Source organism: Hyaloscypha bicolor (genome assembly GCF_002865645.1).
Source record: "Hyaloscypha bicolor E unplaced genomic scaffold K444scaffold_184, whole genome shotgun sequence".
In the NCBI taxonomy this organism is placed as follows: Eukaryota; Fungi; Ascomycota; class Leotiomycetes; order Helotiales; family Hyaloscyphaceae; genus Hyaloscypha; species Hyaloscypha bicolor.
Window position 1 is genome coordinate 406,345 of NW_020194686.1, and position 13,053 is coordinate 419,397.

Here is a 13,053-nt window from a genome sequence, read left to right on the forward strand (position 1 = left end):
AGAATAAGGGTATAGAGAGAGAGTTTAAGAAATTAAAACTAGTTATTTAGGCTTATAATAATAGTAAAAAATATATAATATTAATGTAATTATTTACTATTTAATATATTAGCTAGAGAATTATTCTTATTATTACTACTATAATAATAGATATTATAGAGCTATATTTATATAATATTTCGTAAGCTTATATCTAATTAATAACCTTACTTAATTATAATTTTTATATTAACTTATCTTGCAAGCTTACTAGAGAGCTAAATCTAAATAATAATTTGGTTCTAAAGGTTATGAAATTACTATATAATATACCGGAAGCTAGGAATTACTAGTTTAAGACTTATTATTTCTACTATATTAATAAGCTTTCTATAAAATAGTTAACTTATAACCCTTGCCTTTTCTATAGTAAGTAATTCTTCGGAATTATTAGCCTTTAAACTAATAATACCCTATTTATTAGAAATAATAATTTTGTAAAGATAAAGTAACTAAAGCTCTAAGAAACTAAGTTCTTGGCTAAGAAGTATAAATGCCTTACTATTAATTATAATCTCAAGTTTAACGGAAATATTATTTATATAAATACTACTAGAATTACTCTTATATAGAAATACTAGTATTAAAACCTCCGAACTATTTCTATAAAGAATACTACTATTATAAGTAATAGGGGCACTATTTATTAAGATCTCTTTATTAAGGACTAATATATTACCTAATATACTAAAGAAATATATATTATATTAATCTATTAACTAGAAGCTTTATATGACCTATTAATTATTATTTAAGCTATTAAATTCTCGGAAACTAATATAAAGGCACTTAATAAGCGTATTTAATAGTAAATTAAGAATACTACTAGAGAACTAAGATTCGTAAAGCTAGTAAAGAAGTTCTTATATTTAATTATTTTTACGAATGCTTTATTTATAAATAATAGAGATCTCTTTTCCTAAATTAGATATATTATAGTTCTAGTAAATAGAACTAGATATACTAATATTATTTACTAGTTCTTTACTAAATATAAGAGAGTTACTAGAAGCATTCTAGCTTTAGAACTTTATAGTATAGCTTATGGCTTTAATATAGGCGCTTTAGTTAAATTTATAATTAATAGAATACTAGAAATAGAACTATTACTAGTAGTCTATATAAATTTAAAGTTATTATATAAATGCCTTATTAAATTGGGAACTACTTAAGAAAAGTATCTAATAATTAATATAATATGTCTTTACTAGGTATATAAATAATAAGAGATTATAGAAATTAAATAGATTAAGGGAGAATTAAATCCTACTAATTCTATAACGAAATTAAAGCTAATAAATGCCCTTAAGTACCTAATTAATACGAATATTATATAATTAGATATAAAGGAATAAGTTAAGTATAAATAGGGCGGGAAATAAATATATAAGATAGGAGGATATTATGAGAGGAGAAGTCACGTGCAAAAGGCCGCGGCCTTTAGTATATAACTAAAATCTCGGAAGTAATATAGATATATAAAGTGTTTGGGAAATCTAATATTAGGCCGGATTAGGGAATTTGTATGTAATTAGAGGGAAATACTATTTTTCGCGTTTTTAGAGAGTTTCTAGTATTAGTATAGCTATTTCTTTGGGAGTCACGTGCATAGTCACGGGATACGGGATACGGGACATGGGTAATAGGATATGGGTAATAGGATATGAGTAATAGGACATGAGTAATAAGATATGGGATACGGGATATAGGTAATAAGATATGGGATACGAGATATAGTTATATAACCTCGCATCTTATTAGTAACTCGACTAGTAGACTAGATCCCTTTAGGCTTAGTAGATTTAGGAATTACATATTAATACTATAATACTATAATTCTTATTTCTGAATAATAATAACTTTACTAACTAATATAACTAGTATTTCCATATCTATATAATAGTATTATATATTACTAGTAAACTAATAATTAGAAAAGATTAGATTAAATTAAAGCCCTTAATTTTATATTTAATTTAGTTTAGTTTTTATTATTTTCGTATTAATTTTAGTAAAAATATATTAGATTAAAGATAATAAATAATATAAGTAAGCCAATTAGAATTATTTTAAGAATTTAATATTATTCTTTATAATTAATATTAGTATTAATATATATAGAATATAGAATTCCTTATTATTTAATATTATTTTTATATAATTTAAATATAATTAGATTATATTAATATATTTCTTAATTTTATTAAAAAAATTAAAGTTATTTAAAATAAAATTCCTAATAATTTCTATTTTATTTTTTAATCGAATTTTTTATATAATAAGAATATAATTATTTATTTTCGGAATAAACTTAAATTAAAGAGAATTAAAGGCTCTTTTTATATATTGATTTTCTATTTAAATAACTTTATTATTCGTAATAATTAAAGGCTTAGAAAATAATAAAGAAAAGTATAATTAAAATAATATTTTTAAAGAAATCTAATATATAATACGAAATCTAAATTAATAATCTAGACGCGTTCTTTTATAAATAAGAGCCTTTCTTATTATTTGTTCTTTTCTTTCTTTATAATAATTATATTAGTTTAATTATTATTTCTTTTATTATTAATTTTCCTATTATTAACTTTTAATTAAAATTATTATATTTCTTGAATTATATAATAAAATACTATATTTTTATAAATATTTTTAATTAATTTTTTAAAGCTCTTTAATATTTAATTCTATATTAAATATTCTTTTTCTCTTTTTATAATTCTTATAAGTTTAGTTCTTTTCTTAAATTAACTTCTTTATTTATTAATCCTTAAGACTTTAAATTAATTAAAACTTATATATACTTTTATTATATTTAGAATTATATATCTAGTAAAGATAAGAACTTTAAATATTATAATTCTAAGATAAAAAAGCTCGAATAATACTATAAATATTACTTTAAGACCTATACTTTTAATAATAATAATATAGTTTATTATTAAATCGTATATATTACGTGGCACCAGTCACGTGGTGCCACTGCACGTGACTTAGCATGTAGCTAGTGCTTTTAGCCCGGTATATAGCCTTTAGCTTAATTCAAGCTCTTTACTATTACTATAATATTACCTTATCGTGATATATGGTAGTAATATAATAATTATAATCGATCGACCTCACGATACGGTACAAATTACCATAGTAATAAAGTAATGTTCCCCTCGCCCCTATAGAAAGAGCTTCCTACCACGCATACCTTTACTAGTAGAGTTATCCGATTCCTTACCTTCCCAAGTCTTTATTTGGCTAGTATCCCTCTATATTAGGGTATAAGGCACATATAGTAGTTGTAATTAGGAGGTTATTAAGACTGGATATGGCGCGAATAAGGAGTATAATAGAGAAGGAGGCAATATATAAGTAGGGGGCATATTTTGGGATATATATTACTATAGCTTGTTTTGCAAGGCCCCTGAGAGTGAGATATAAGCTCTTAGGGGAGAAGAACGCTCCATACTAGTAGACTTCTTATGAGTAGCCTAGAATAGCTATATTGCAATGAGGACGTCGTCTTTTGAGTCTAAAGGGAGGGACTTGTTACGTGATACCAGTCACGTAGTGCTACTACACGTGACTTAGTATATAGCTAGTGCTTTTAGCCCGGTATATAGCCTTTAGCTCAATTCAAGCTCTTTACTACTACTGTAATATTACCTTATTATAATAATATATATTACTAAATCATATACTTTTCCTTAATATTAAACTTTAAATATTAATAAATTAATTATAATATATTAAATTAACTAAAACTAATCGAAATTTAATAAACTAGATATATTTATAGCTTCTTAATAAATTCGCGTATTATAACTAGCTTTTCTATAGATCTTATAGACTACCCAAATAATTACTGCTCTTTATAACTCTCTTTTATTATATATATATTATATTATACTTACTTATTTATATTTTTTTATGATATAATATTCTATATATCCTTTATAATAAGTATATTATCTTAATATATACGAGCCTTTTTAGCTTTATAATACTTGTTTAAGACTTCGTTTACTACTTGAAATATATATATTTCTATAGATAAAAAGGTAATTTTATAGGCTATTCTTTCTATATCCTTTACTAATATAGTAACTATCTCGAAAAGTAGAGTTAGTAAGCTTTCTTAATAATAGGCAATTCGATTTTAAATAAGAGTTATTTATAAAAGAGCTTTAGCTAGATTAGAAGAAATCTAGAAGACCTAAGAATTAGTATTAGTAATAGAGGATTTAAAGAGTATTAGAGTTCGTAACTTTATATTAAGCTTTAAAATTATAGCTTATAAGTTAAAAGGTATTACGATAAGGTAATATTATAGTTGTAGTAAAGAGCTTGAATTGAGCTAAAGGCTATATATTCGGCTAAAAGCACTGGCTATATACTAAGTCACGTGTAGTGGCACCACGTGACTGGTACCACGTAATAAGTCCCCTCCTTTAGACTCAAAAGACAATATCCTCGTTATAATATAGCCATTCTAGCCTATCCAAACAAGAAGTTCACTAGTATAGAGTATCCTTCCTATTCCCAGGAGCTTATATCTCACTCCTAAGGGCCCTATAAGAAGCAGGCCATAGTAATATATATCCCAAAATATGCCTCCTACTAGTATATTGCCTCCTTCCCTACTATACTCAAATCGCACCGTATCCCACTTAATAATCTTCCAGATTGCAATTACTATATATACCTTATACTCTAGTATAGAGAGATACTAGCTCGAGGGAAGGTAAAGATAAAAGGTGACTTTACCGCAAGGGTATAAGTGGCAGGAAGCTCTCTTTGCAGAAGCAAGGGAAATATTACTTTATTGCTATAGTAATTCGTACCCTATTATAAGGTCGATCTTAATTATAATTATTACATTACTACTATATGTCATAATAAGGTAATATTATAGTAGTAGTAAAAAGCTTGAATTGAGCTAAAGACTATATACCCGGCTAAAAGCACTGGCTATATACTAAGTCACGTATAGTAGTATTATGTAACTGGTATCACGTAATAAAAGGCATTAAGCCAGCTCTATAAAATTCAATCTAAGTATTTTGGGCTATTATTAATTTCTTATATACTACTATAAAAGCTAAAAAGAACTTTACTTTTATAATATAATTAATATAGGCCTTAATAAATATCTCAATCTACTAACTATATACCTGTTTTAATATACTAAAGTACCTAATATTAAGTGGCTGGATTAAATGAAATAAATAGAGAGGTAGTTTAAAAGTTATAATATTATATATCTTATAGTATTCTTGAAACTAAGCTAATTCGTAACTCTTATATTTATTTAATACTAGTATTTAATATGGCCCCTTTATATAAGTAGTAATATATTTATTAAAGTATTTTAGTTATTCTAGACTTGTTTTATTATTTGTTTATTTATTACTTATTAGTTTAATAACCTAGTTAGATAAGAGGCTACTATTAGTATATTAGTTAAAGAAGTAATTCTTGCCCTAAATTACTAAGAATAGAGAAATACTTTAGCCTTTATTATTAATATAGGTAATAGCTATAGTCCATTTCCTATTCCCTAACTAAACTGCCTTACCTTTACTATATTAATCTGCGCGGGTTATAATTATTATAGTATAGATTATATTTATTATAAATCCGGTCTTATTAAAGTTATAGAAGTTATAGTTCAAAATCCTGTATTTTGCTCTGATATTTTCTACTAGTCAAAACCATATACTAATTAGCTCAGAATCTTTATATAAGGCCTTTTAGAAATCGTAAATATAATTAAAACGCGTTTTAAGAACTAGTTATTATTATATAAATTAATAGGTCTAGAGTTTACTAATATGTCCTGCCTTTCTTAATTTCAGAATAAAATTGGCTATATCTTTAATACTAGCTAGCTGCGGTATAAATCCTCTGGAATCTAGCTCAAATATATTCTGAGAAATTACCTTCTTTTCTAGTATAATTAACTTATAATAATTGAGTTATATTTTATTATAAGAAGTTCGGCCAGCTATTTTATTATAAAATATAAATTGGGGAATTCTATAGATTTTTGTAGTAGACTAATAGCTTATTTCTCCAGAAGTTTAAATAGCCTTAATAGCTAAAATAATTCATGTTTCTTGGGTTTGGATTTATATTAGTAGTTATTAAGAAAATGCGTATTAAAGTTTAGGGAAAGTAATAGGAAGAAAAGTATACGACTTAATAATATATATAACTTAATAATAAACCACATTATAACTATTATAAAAGTCTATTTATTTAATAAATATTAAATCTAAAATATTACTCTTTAAGTTATAATAACGAAAAAGCATTAATTATTTATAGAAGAAACTATTATTAATAGAGAATATTATTTATAATTATATTAGAAACTTGATTTAATAGGAAATTCTATTTTAAGTAATCTTTTCTAATATTTATATACTCGTTTCCTAGTAACTATTAATCTTCTATTAAAGCTAGTATAATTTAAAGAGTTTCGAGACCTTTTATATTACCTAAACCCTAATATTAATAGCTATCTTCTAATCTTTTATTTAATTATTTAAAATTAAGTAAATAACTAGATAGCGAGTCTATATTAAGGAACCGCAACTACTATACGAGATATGCAAGATATAGAATAAACTCTCTATATCTAATTAGAGCTTAGTATTTGTTCTTAGTTTGAAATATAGAGAGCTTATCCGTTTAGCTACTGCGAGAATTAGTTTCCCATACTTAAATATATTTGCAAAATCAAAATTAATTAAAGACCTTTTATAAAGATTTTAGCCTTCTAATTTGCTATATTAAGTTTTCTTGAAAAATTACAGGCCAATTTAATACTAGCGGCAGATAAACTAATAGGCTTTACTAGACTTATTTATACTATTACTAAGGGTCTTGAAATAATTCTCAAAAAATAATACCTTTACTTAGATTAAATATATAGTAAGCTCTTTTATATAATAAAGATAGAAAATGATATATATTATTAATTATTTAATAGCTAAGTACTAATATGCCTTTAAATTCTTCTCGCTCGCTAATTAATTAATTCTAAAAGTCCTATTATTATCTCTTTAATACTTCTTTCTTCTTTTTTCAAATATACTTAATACTATATATTATTCAAATCTCTATAATAGCGTCTTCTTTTACTCACTCTAGCTACTTCTTTAATCCTAGCTCTTCCCTATATCTCAATATCCTTTTATTATATGAAAATAATATTAAAAAGTTTTAAGATACTCTCTTATATTCTAAAAACATACTCTTATAGCCTAAAGACGCTTTCTTACTATATAAAAACACTCTCTCAAACGTTATAGATATCTTCTTATAGCCTAAAGACTTTGCTATATTAAGTAATAACTATTTCTAATATTATAATATTTATATCTTTAATATAAGTAATTAAAGTATTATAATAAGTAATCTAATTCTTATAAATAATATTATAAATACTAATTTATATATTATAATAAAAATTATAATTATTATTATAAGCGACTTTAATCTATAAAATAAAAGCAATATTATAATAGAAAAAGACAATTCTTTATTATAGCCGGGAAACTATTATATTAATTCTCTTTATAAGCCTTTATATAATAGCTCTTTAATATTATATCTAAATTATAAGTAAAACCCTTTATAGTTAATAATAAAGTACTTTTAATTTATATAATTTCCCTAAATATTAAAACTCGCATTTAAGCCTTTTATAATATTATTTATTTATAGAATTAATAATATATTATAATAAAAGAGTAATATCTTAATAATAATAATTGAATTAGCTTTAAGGCTATATATATTTTTCTACTAGTATATAAATAGTATTAGTAAACTTATAATTATAGCTACTGGATTTTAATTGCCCTAAATATAAGAGAATCTATTAACTCTATATAAAATAAGCTATTACTTAAAAGTACTATATATTAATTATTTAATATATATAAGTTTTTAATTAATTCAAATATATATATCTTTATTTCTTTAAAAAAAATATACTAATTATAAATTTAAGATAATTATAAGATTATATACTTTAAATAAAATAAAAAAAATATTACTAAAAATTATCTCAATTAGTAATTTTTTAATAATTCTTAAAGATTAGCTAAATAGCTTTTATATTAGTATTTTCGGTAAGCTATTTTAATTAATATAAAGGATATTAAGAAGCTAATATTCAAGTATAATTTCTCATCTAGCTCTAATATAATTAATAGTATTTTTAAGGGTTTAAATATTATTTAAAGAATAGAGTTTAAGTTATTTAATTATTTTATTATTTAATTTGATTTAATTAAATAGAAATAATATAATAGACTTATATAATAGCCGTTTTGACTTTTTATATAATAAGGCAATTCGTATTTATTTCTACTTTATAATATTATTACGAAACCGGGCTCTGGGCTTGGAAAGCAGGTAAAGTGGCTCTTAATCCGAGGATTCTAAACTAAAGAGGGAAGCTCGTAAGTACAGGAGCTTTGGTGTTCTAAATACTAGCCAGCCGCATGCGTTATCGCGGTCACGTGACGCTAAATTTACTAGTAAAGCAGTGAAGCGTAATAAATATACCTTAATAATTATAGCTAAATTAAAAGAAATATATAATAAGATAAATCAAGATTTATTTGAGTAATTTAAGTAGTATACTCAAGATACTAAGAGCTATACTTAGACTGATTTCGGTATAGCTCAGGAATATAATAGAGGTAATTAATAGATTAGTAAGGCATTAGAGTAATATAAGATTTTAGTAAGTAGATTATAGAAAACAGTAACTAAACCAGTTAAAAGCAGTAGCTCGTTTACTATTTTTTTATTAAATAGAGTAAATAAATAGGTAATAAATAGGTAAATAGTAAATAAATAAGAATATTATAAAATTTTAAGAAATTTATTACATTTAATTAATTATAAATAAAAAAAATTAATTTAATATTATTTATTTTTATTTTTATATTTTATATTTTATATTTTATATTTTATATTTTATATTTTATATTTTATATTTTATATTTTATATTTTATATTTTATATTTTATATTTTAATTTCAAAAATTAAAAATGCGATAATAATAAATAATAAAATTTTTTATTTTTAAATTTAATAATTTTTTCGAAATTTAAAAAAAAATTAAAATTTCAATTATATTAATAAAAAAATTTCTATTAGAAAATTATTAAAATTAAACGAATATTATTAATATTAAACTAATATTATTAATTTGATTTATTTTTTAATTTTTAACTTTTTTAATAAAATGAATTAAATATATTTAAATAATATTTTTCTTTTATTAATATAATTATTAATTATTAAAATATACTTTTAATATTTTTAAATAAATTATTATTAAACGAATTATATAATAATAATAATAGTCAAGCTAAATCCTTAATTAAGCCATCCCTAGTTCAGATGCACTTGCTCCTTTTCCTTCTCGCACCATATCCCCCTGCTCCATGCACAGGGCGATCTTGTGCGGCCAGCGCTAACCCAATCTGAAATCTAAGAGGGACGCGGTCCTCAGCTAAGGTCCGGCTCCAATCGCACGAATCGCCCCCCAGTATTCCCAAAATGAAAACTCCGAACTTTGTTGTTGCTGTGCGGGACGTTGGCCTTGCATATGACATATTCTGGGATGCGATCCCGGTTGAGTTTGTTTTGTTTCATTCATACCGTTCCAGGCCTCAATAGGCCCCATGCGGGATGGCTAGCTAATACCAGGGGCCTCTTCCCCACCTCCACCCTGAGGCGTCGAAATCTTTCCTGACGGACGTTTCATAATCCAGCATGTGCTTGATTGGAGCGATCGGTAGTCTAGCAATTCAGTATATATCAGCACTACTTCTTCGGCTATCCCATTTACAGGCTGGAGGCTTGGAAATGTACTATGTGTAGTGACTGTTCTCCCGCACGAGCAGACTTTCTTAGAGGGACCAATCGACTCCTTGGATGAGCCCTCCCCTCACCATCTGCTGTGGACTTTTCCAGATGCGGTGAATGTGATGTGAGTCATCGACGCTGCCTTCCGGATGTAGTGCCGGAAGGGCCGGGCCGAGTAGTCAAAATCTGCACAGTGGCCTGCACTCTACTCTTGCCCGAATGCATATCTTACTGGTTCACATCATGGCCCGTTGGCCTCGACCCCGTTTCCTATCTGCAGCGAGCTCTAACTGGCACCTCCACTCGTGCCATTTCCATATATCTTTACCAACCTGGGTAGATAAAGGAGCTGCTGCACTTGGGCTCTAATACCTGCCTTCAGGCTGCAAAAGTGCTTCGGTAGCAAGTCGCACGCGCCAACCACCTTGCTATAGGAAACTCACAACCAAAGACTCAAACCTCAGCAATCTTCACACGCACGACCACCTTTGCTATAGTAAACTTACAACCATCTACTTTCCTACCATGGATTCTCGAAGGGAAGTCACCAACGCGGTTGTGAACACTGGGCCTGCCGGGGTCGGACAGCTGGTTGACACCGCCAATTTCCTCCAAACGAAAGCGTGAACAGAACCAGATGGAAAAGGAGGCCCGAGAGAGGGAGGCCCGAGAGAAGGCGGAGAAGGAGGCCCGAGAGGCGGCAGCGGGTGTTCGCCCCCCCCACAAAACACTCCGAACTTGTCATGATCTGAGATGCTGACGGCTGTCTATAACAGAAGGGCGGCGGAAGCTCCTAAACATTGACGACCCGCGAGCCTCTCTGCAATCCTTCCGGGGCCGACTTGCCAAAGCCATCCAACGACCCTATATATGGTCTGCAGCCCGAGGGCCATCTGCCATCGCTTTTCATTTCTTCGACAGCACGCCTGTCCTCGTTCGCAAACGCAATTTTGTTTCATTACAGTCCCAGTTCGTAGACGGGAGCGGCCCGCTCGGGAAGGTGCTTGGTGATCCTGGTTGCTTCAACCGAGTTTGAATTTTGGAGGCACTTTTAGGAGGCTGTTAATCTTTCTCGTGGAAATGCCACACACTCTCTCTATCTCGATTAGCCATACTTTAAATAGTTGTGCGCAGTATCTTTGTTGATGCCGCACGCTCAGAAAATGTCACTCTTTAGGCGTGCCACCCTTTTCTGCGGGGCGGGCAAAGCCCGTGCATACGCCGCTACGCCGGGCTTTGCCCTCGCCTGTAATGAACTCGAGTGATTCCTCGCTTCCTCTCTCAACCAAATCATTTTCCGCAAACATACTCCCAAAGGGTACACGCCCATACGCTCGACAACCAAAGCCTCCTCCTCCGTCATGGACATTAACCAGCGCATCGAACTCATCCACGAGGTAGAGTCGAAGCTTTGGGTCGACAAGGTGAACCAGAGGCGCACAAAACTTCTCCCCGAGTGGGTATCGACCTTCATCCCGATCGACTCCGCTGTCAAATCGAGGGCGACTTTCTCCATGGCGCATACAATGTCGGTCAGAAGGCGACCTTCAGCGACGGCACTGCCTGTCTGGTCCGCTTCCCTCGTGTTGGGAACGTCTGCGGTGATTATGCCGACGAGAAGGTTGCGATGGAAATCGAGGTGATGAGTCTCATCCACGAGAAGACCACCATTCCTGTCCCGCACATCAAGGCCTGGGGTCTTGCTGCCAGCAACCCGCTTGGTCTGGGTCCGTTCATCATAATGGACTTCATTGACGGCGTGAGCCTCAATGGCCTTCTTAAGAATCCCAACGCCGAACCTGCTACAAGACTCATTAAGGAGGACATCAGCGATGGCGATATCGAGTTCATCTATAGGCAGTTTGCCAATTTTCTGCTCCAGCTTTTCAAACTCGACTTTGACCGGATCGGCAGTCTACTATCGCCAAAGACTAAATTCTCCGCGCCGATACGCCCGTTGACATACAAGGTGCATAACATCATGCAGACTGGAGGAGTCGACACTTTCGGTACGGGCCGACGCTTTCTTATCCTCTTTTTAGTTCTTTTCATTTCCCTTCCCAAGGCTTCAAATCAAATACGTCTACTAACCAAACGATCTCTAGGTGACCGAAGCGAGGGGTTTTCGACGACGACCGAGTACTTCCACTCCGTCGTCGGCCAGGACTGGGAACAACTTCTTCACCAGCCGAACTCGATAGCTGGTGAATGGGACGGCAGAGCTAAGTACGCATCGCTGAGCGTCCTGAAATCTTTGATACCTGATTACGTTGATAAAAAGTACGATCATGGCCCGTTCAAACTTATTTGCGACGATCTTGGCCTGGCGAATATGATTGTCAAAAGTAAAGAAGACCTCGCGATCGTTGGAATGGTGGACCTCGAGTGGTCGTACATTGGGCCAGCCCAGCTGTTTGGCTCGGCGCCGTGGTGGCTTCTTCAAGATCGACTGAATAATTGGGACACCTCGTTGGACAAGGAGTCACCCGAGATCATCGCCCGGTTCTTCAAGTACCTAGAGATTTTCAAACGTGTTTTGGAGGAAGAAGACGAAAAAATGCCAGGGAATCAAGAGAAAGAGCTCTCGAACCCTGTGAAGCGGTCCGAGGTCTCGGGGGTTATGTGGCTCCATATGGTCCTCTCGTGCGGCTTCAACGACGCTCACAATCTGCCTTTCACGCAACTGCGACATCATATGGGTATTAAGGAGTGGGAGCGACGTAAGGAGGAATTCTATAAGACAGAAGGGATGGAAACATTCGTGACGCAGAAGTTGCCCCAGTTGACCCAATACGAAAAAGACTTCGAGAAGACGAAGGCCCATAAAGTCGACGTGAACAACAAAACGATGACGGGGGAGGAATTTATTGTTACACACCAACCAGTATCACGTTCCTAATTCCCTTGGTGAAAATCCTTCCCACCATTCAATTATAGAAGCAATTCCAAATCCAAAGCCCAGAAGTAGGCCACTTATTCATGACAAGCAAAGCAGACTCCTACAGCTGGATGCAATTACCACACATATTCTGCAGGGGGGAATGACTGCGTCGGAGGTGTTCAGGGAAATTGAAGTCCCATTCAGCGGAATTGTACTGGTAGTCGTGAGAGACACAAAGGCC

The 13,053-nt window shown here is 30.7% G+C and overlaps 3 protein-coding genes across 3 annotated transcripts; 1 reads left to right on the top strand and 2 right to left on the bottom strand.

The window, feature by feature from the left end:
• Nucleotides 1-5,087: 5,087 nt before the first annotated feature.
• Nucleotides 5,088-5,315, bottom strand: K444DRAFT_548073 (uncharacterized protein; the record flags this gene model as incomplete). Its single annotated transcript, XM_024876347.1, is given in 2 exon segments — nt 5,088-5,192; nt 5,208-5,315. Coding segments are annotated over 2 exon segments (213 nt in total), but the record flags the coding sequence as incomplete, so codon positions are not given.
• A 537-nt stretch (nt 5,316-5,852) lies between these two features.
• K444DRAFT_548110 (uncharacterized protein) lies at nt 5,853-6,005 on the bottom strand (the record flags this gene model as incomplete). The annotated part of the gene is made up of 1 exon (XM_024876352.1): nt 5,853-6,005. A coding segment is annotated over one exon (153 nt), but the record flags the coding sequence as incomplete, so codon positions are not given.
• A 5,287-nt stretch (nt 6,006-11,292) lies between these two features.
• Nucleotides 11,293-12,830, top strand: K444DRAFT_648655 (uncharacterized protein; the record flags this gene model as incomplete). The annotated part of the gene is made up of 3 exons (XM_024885487.1): nt 11,293-11,391; nt 11,433-11,940; nt 12,037-12,830. 3 exons carry the CDS (start codon nt 11,293-11,295, stop codon nt 12,828-12,830), a joined length of 1,401 nt encoding a protein of 466 aa, XP_024726972.1.
• Between the last annotated feature and the right edge of the window lie 223 nt (nt 12,831-13,053).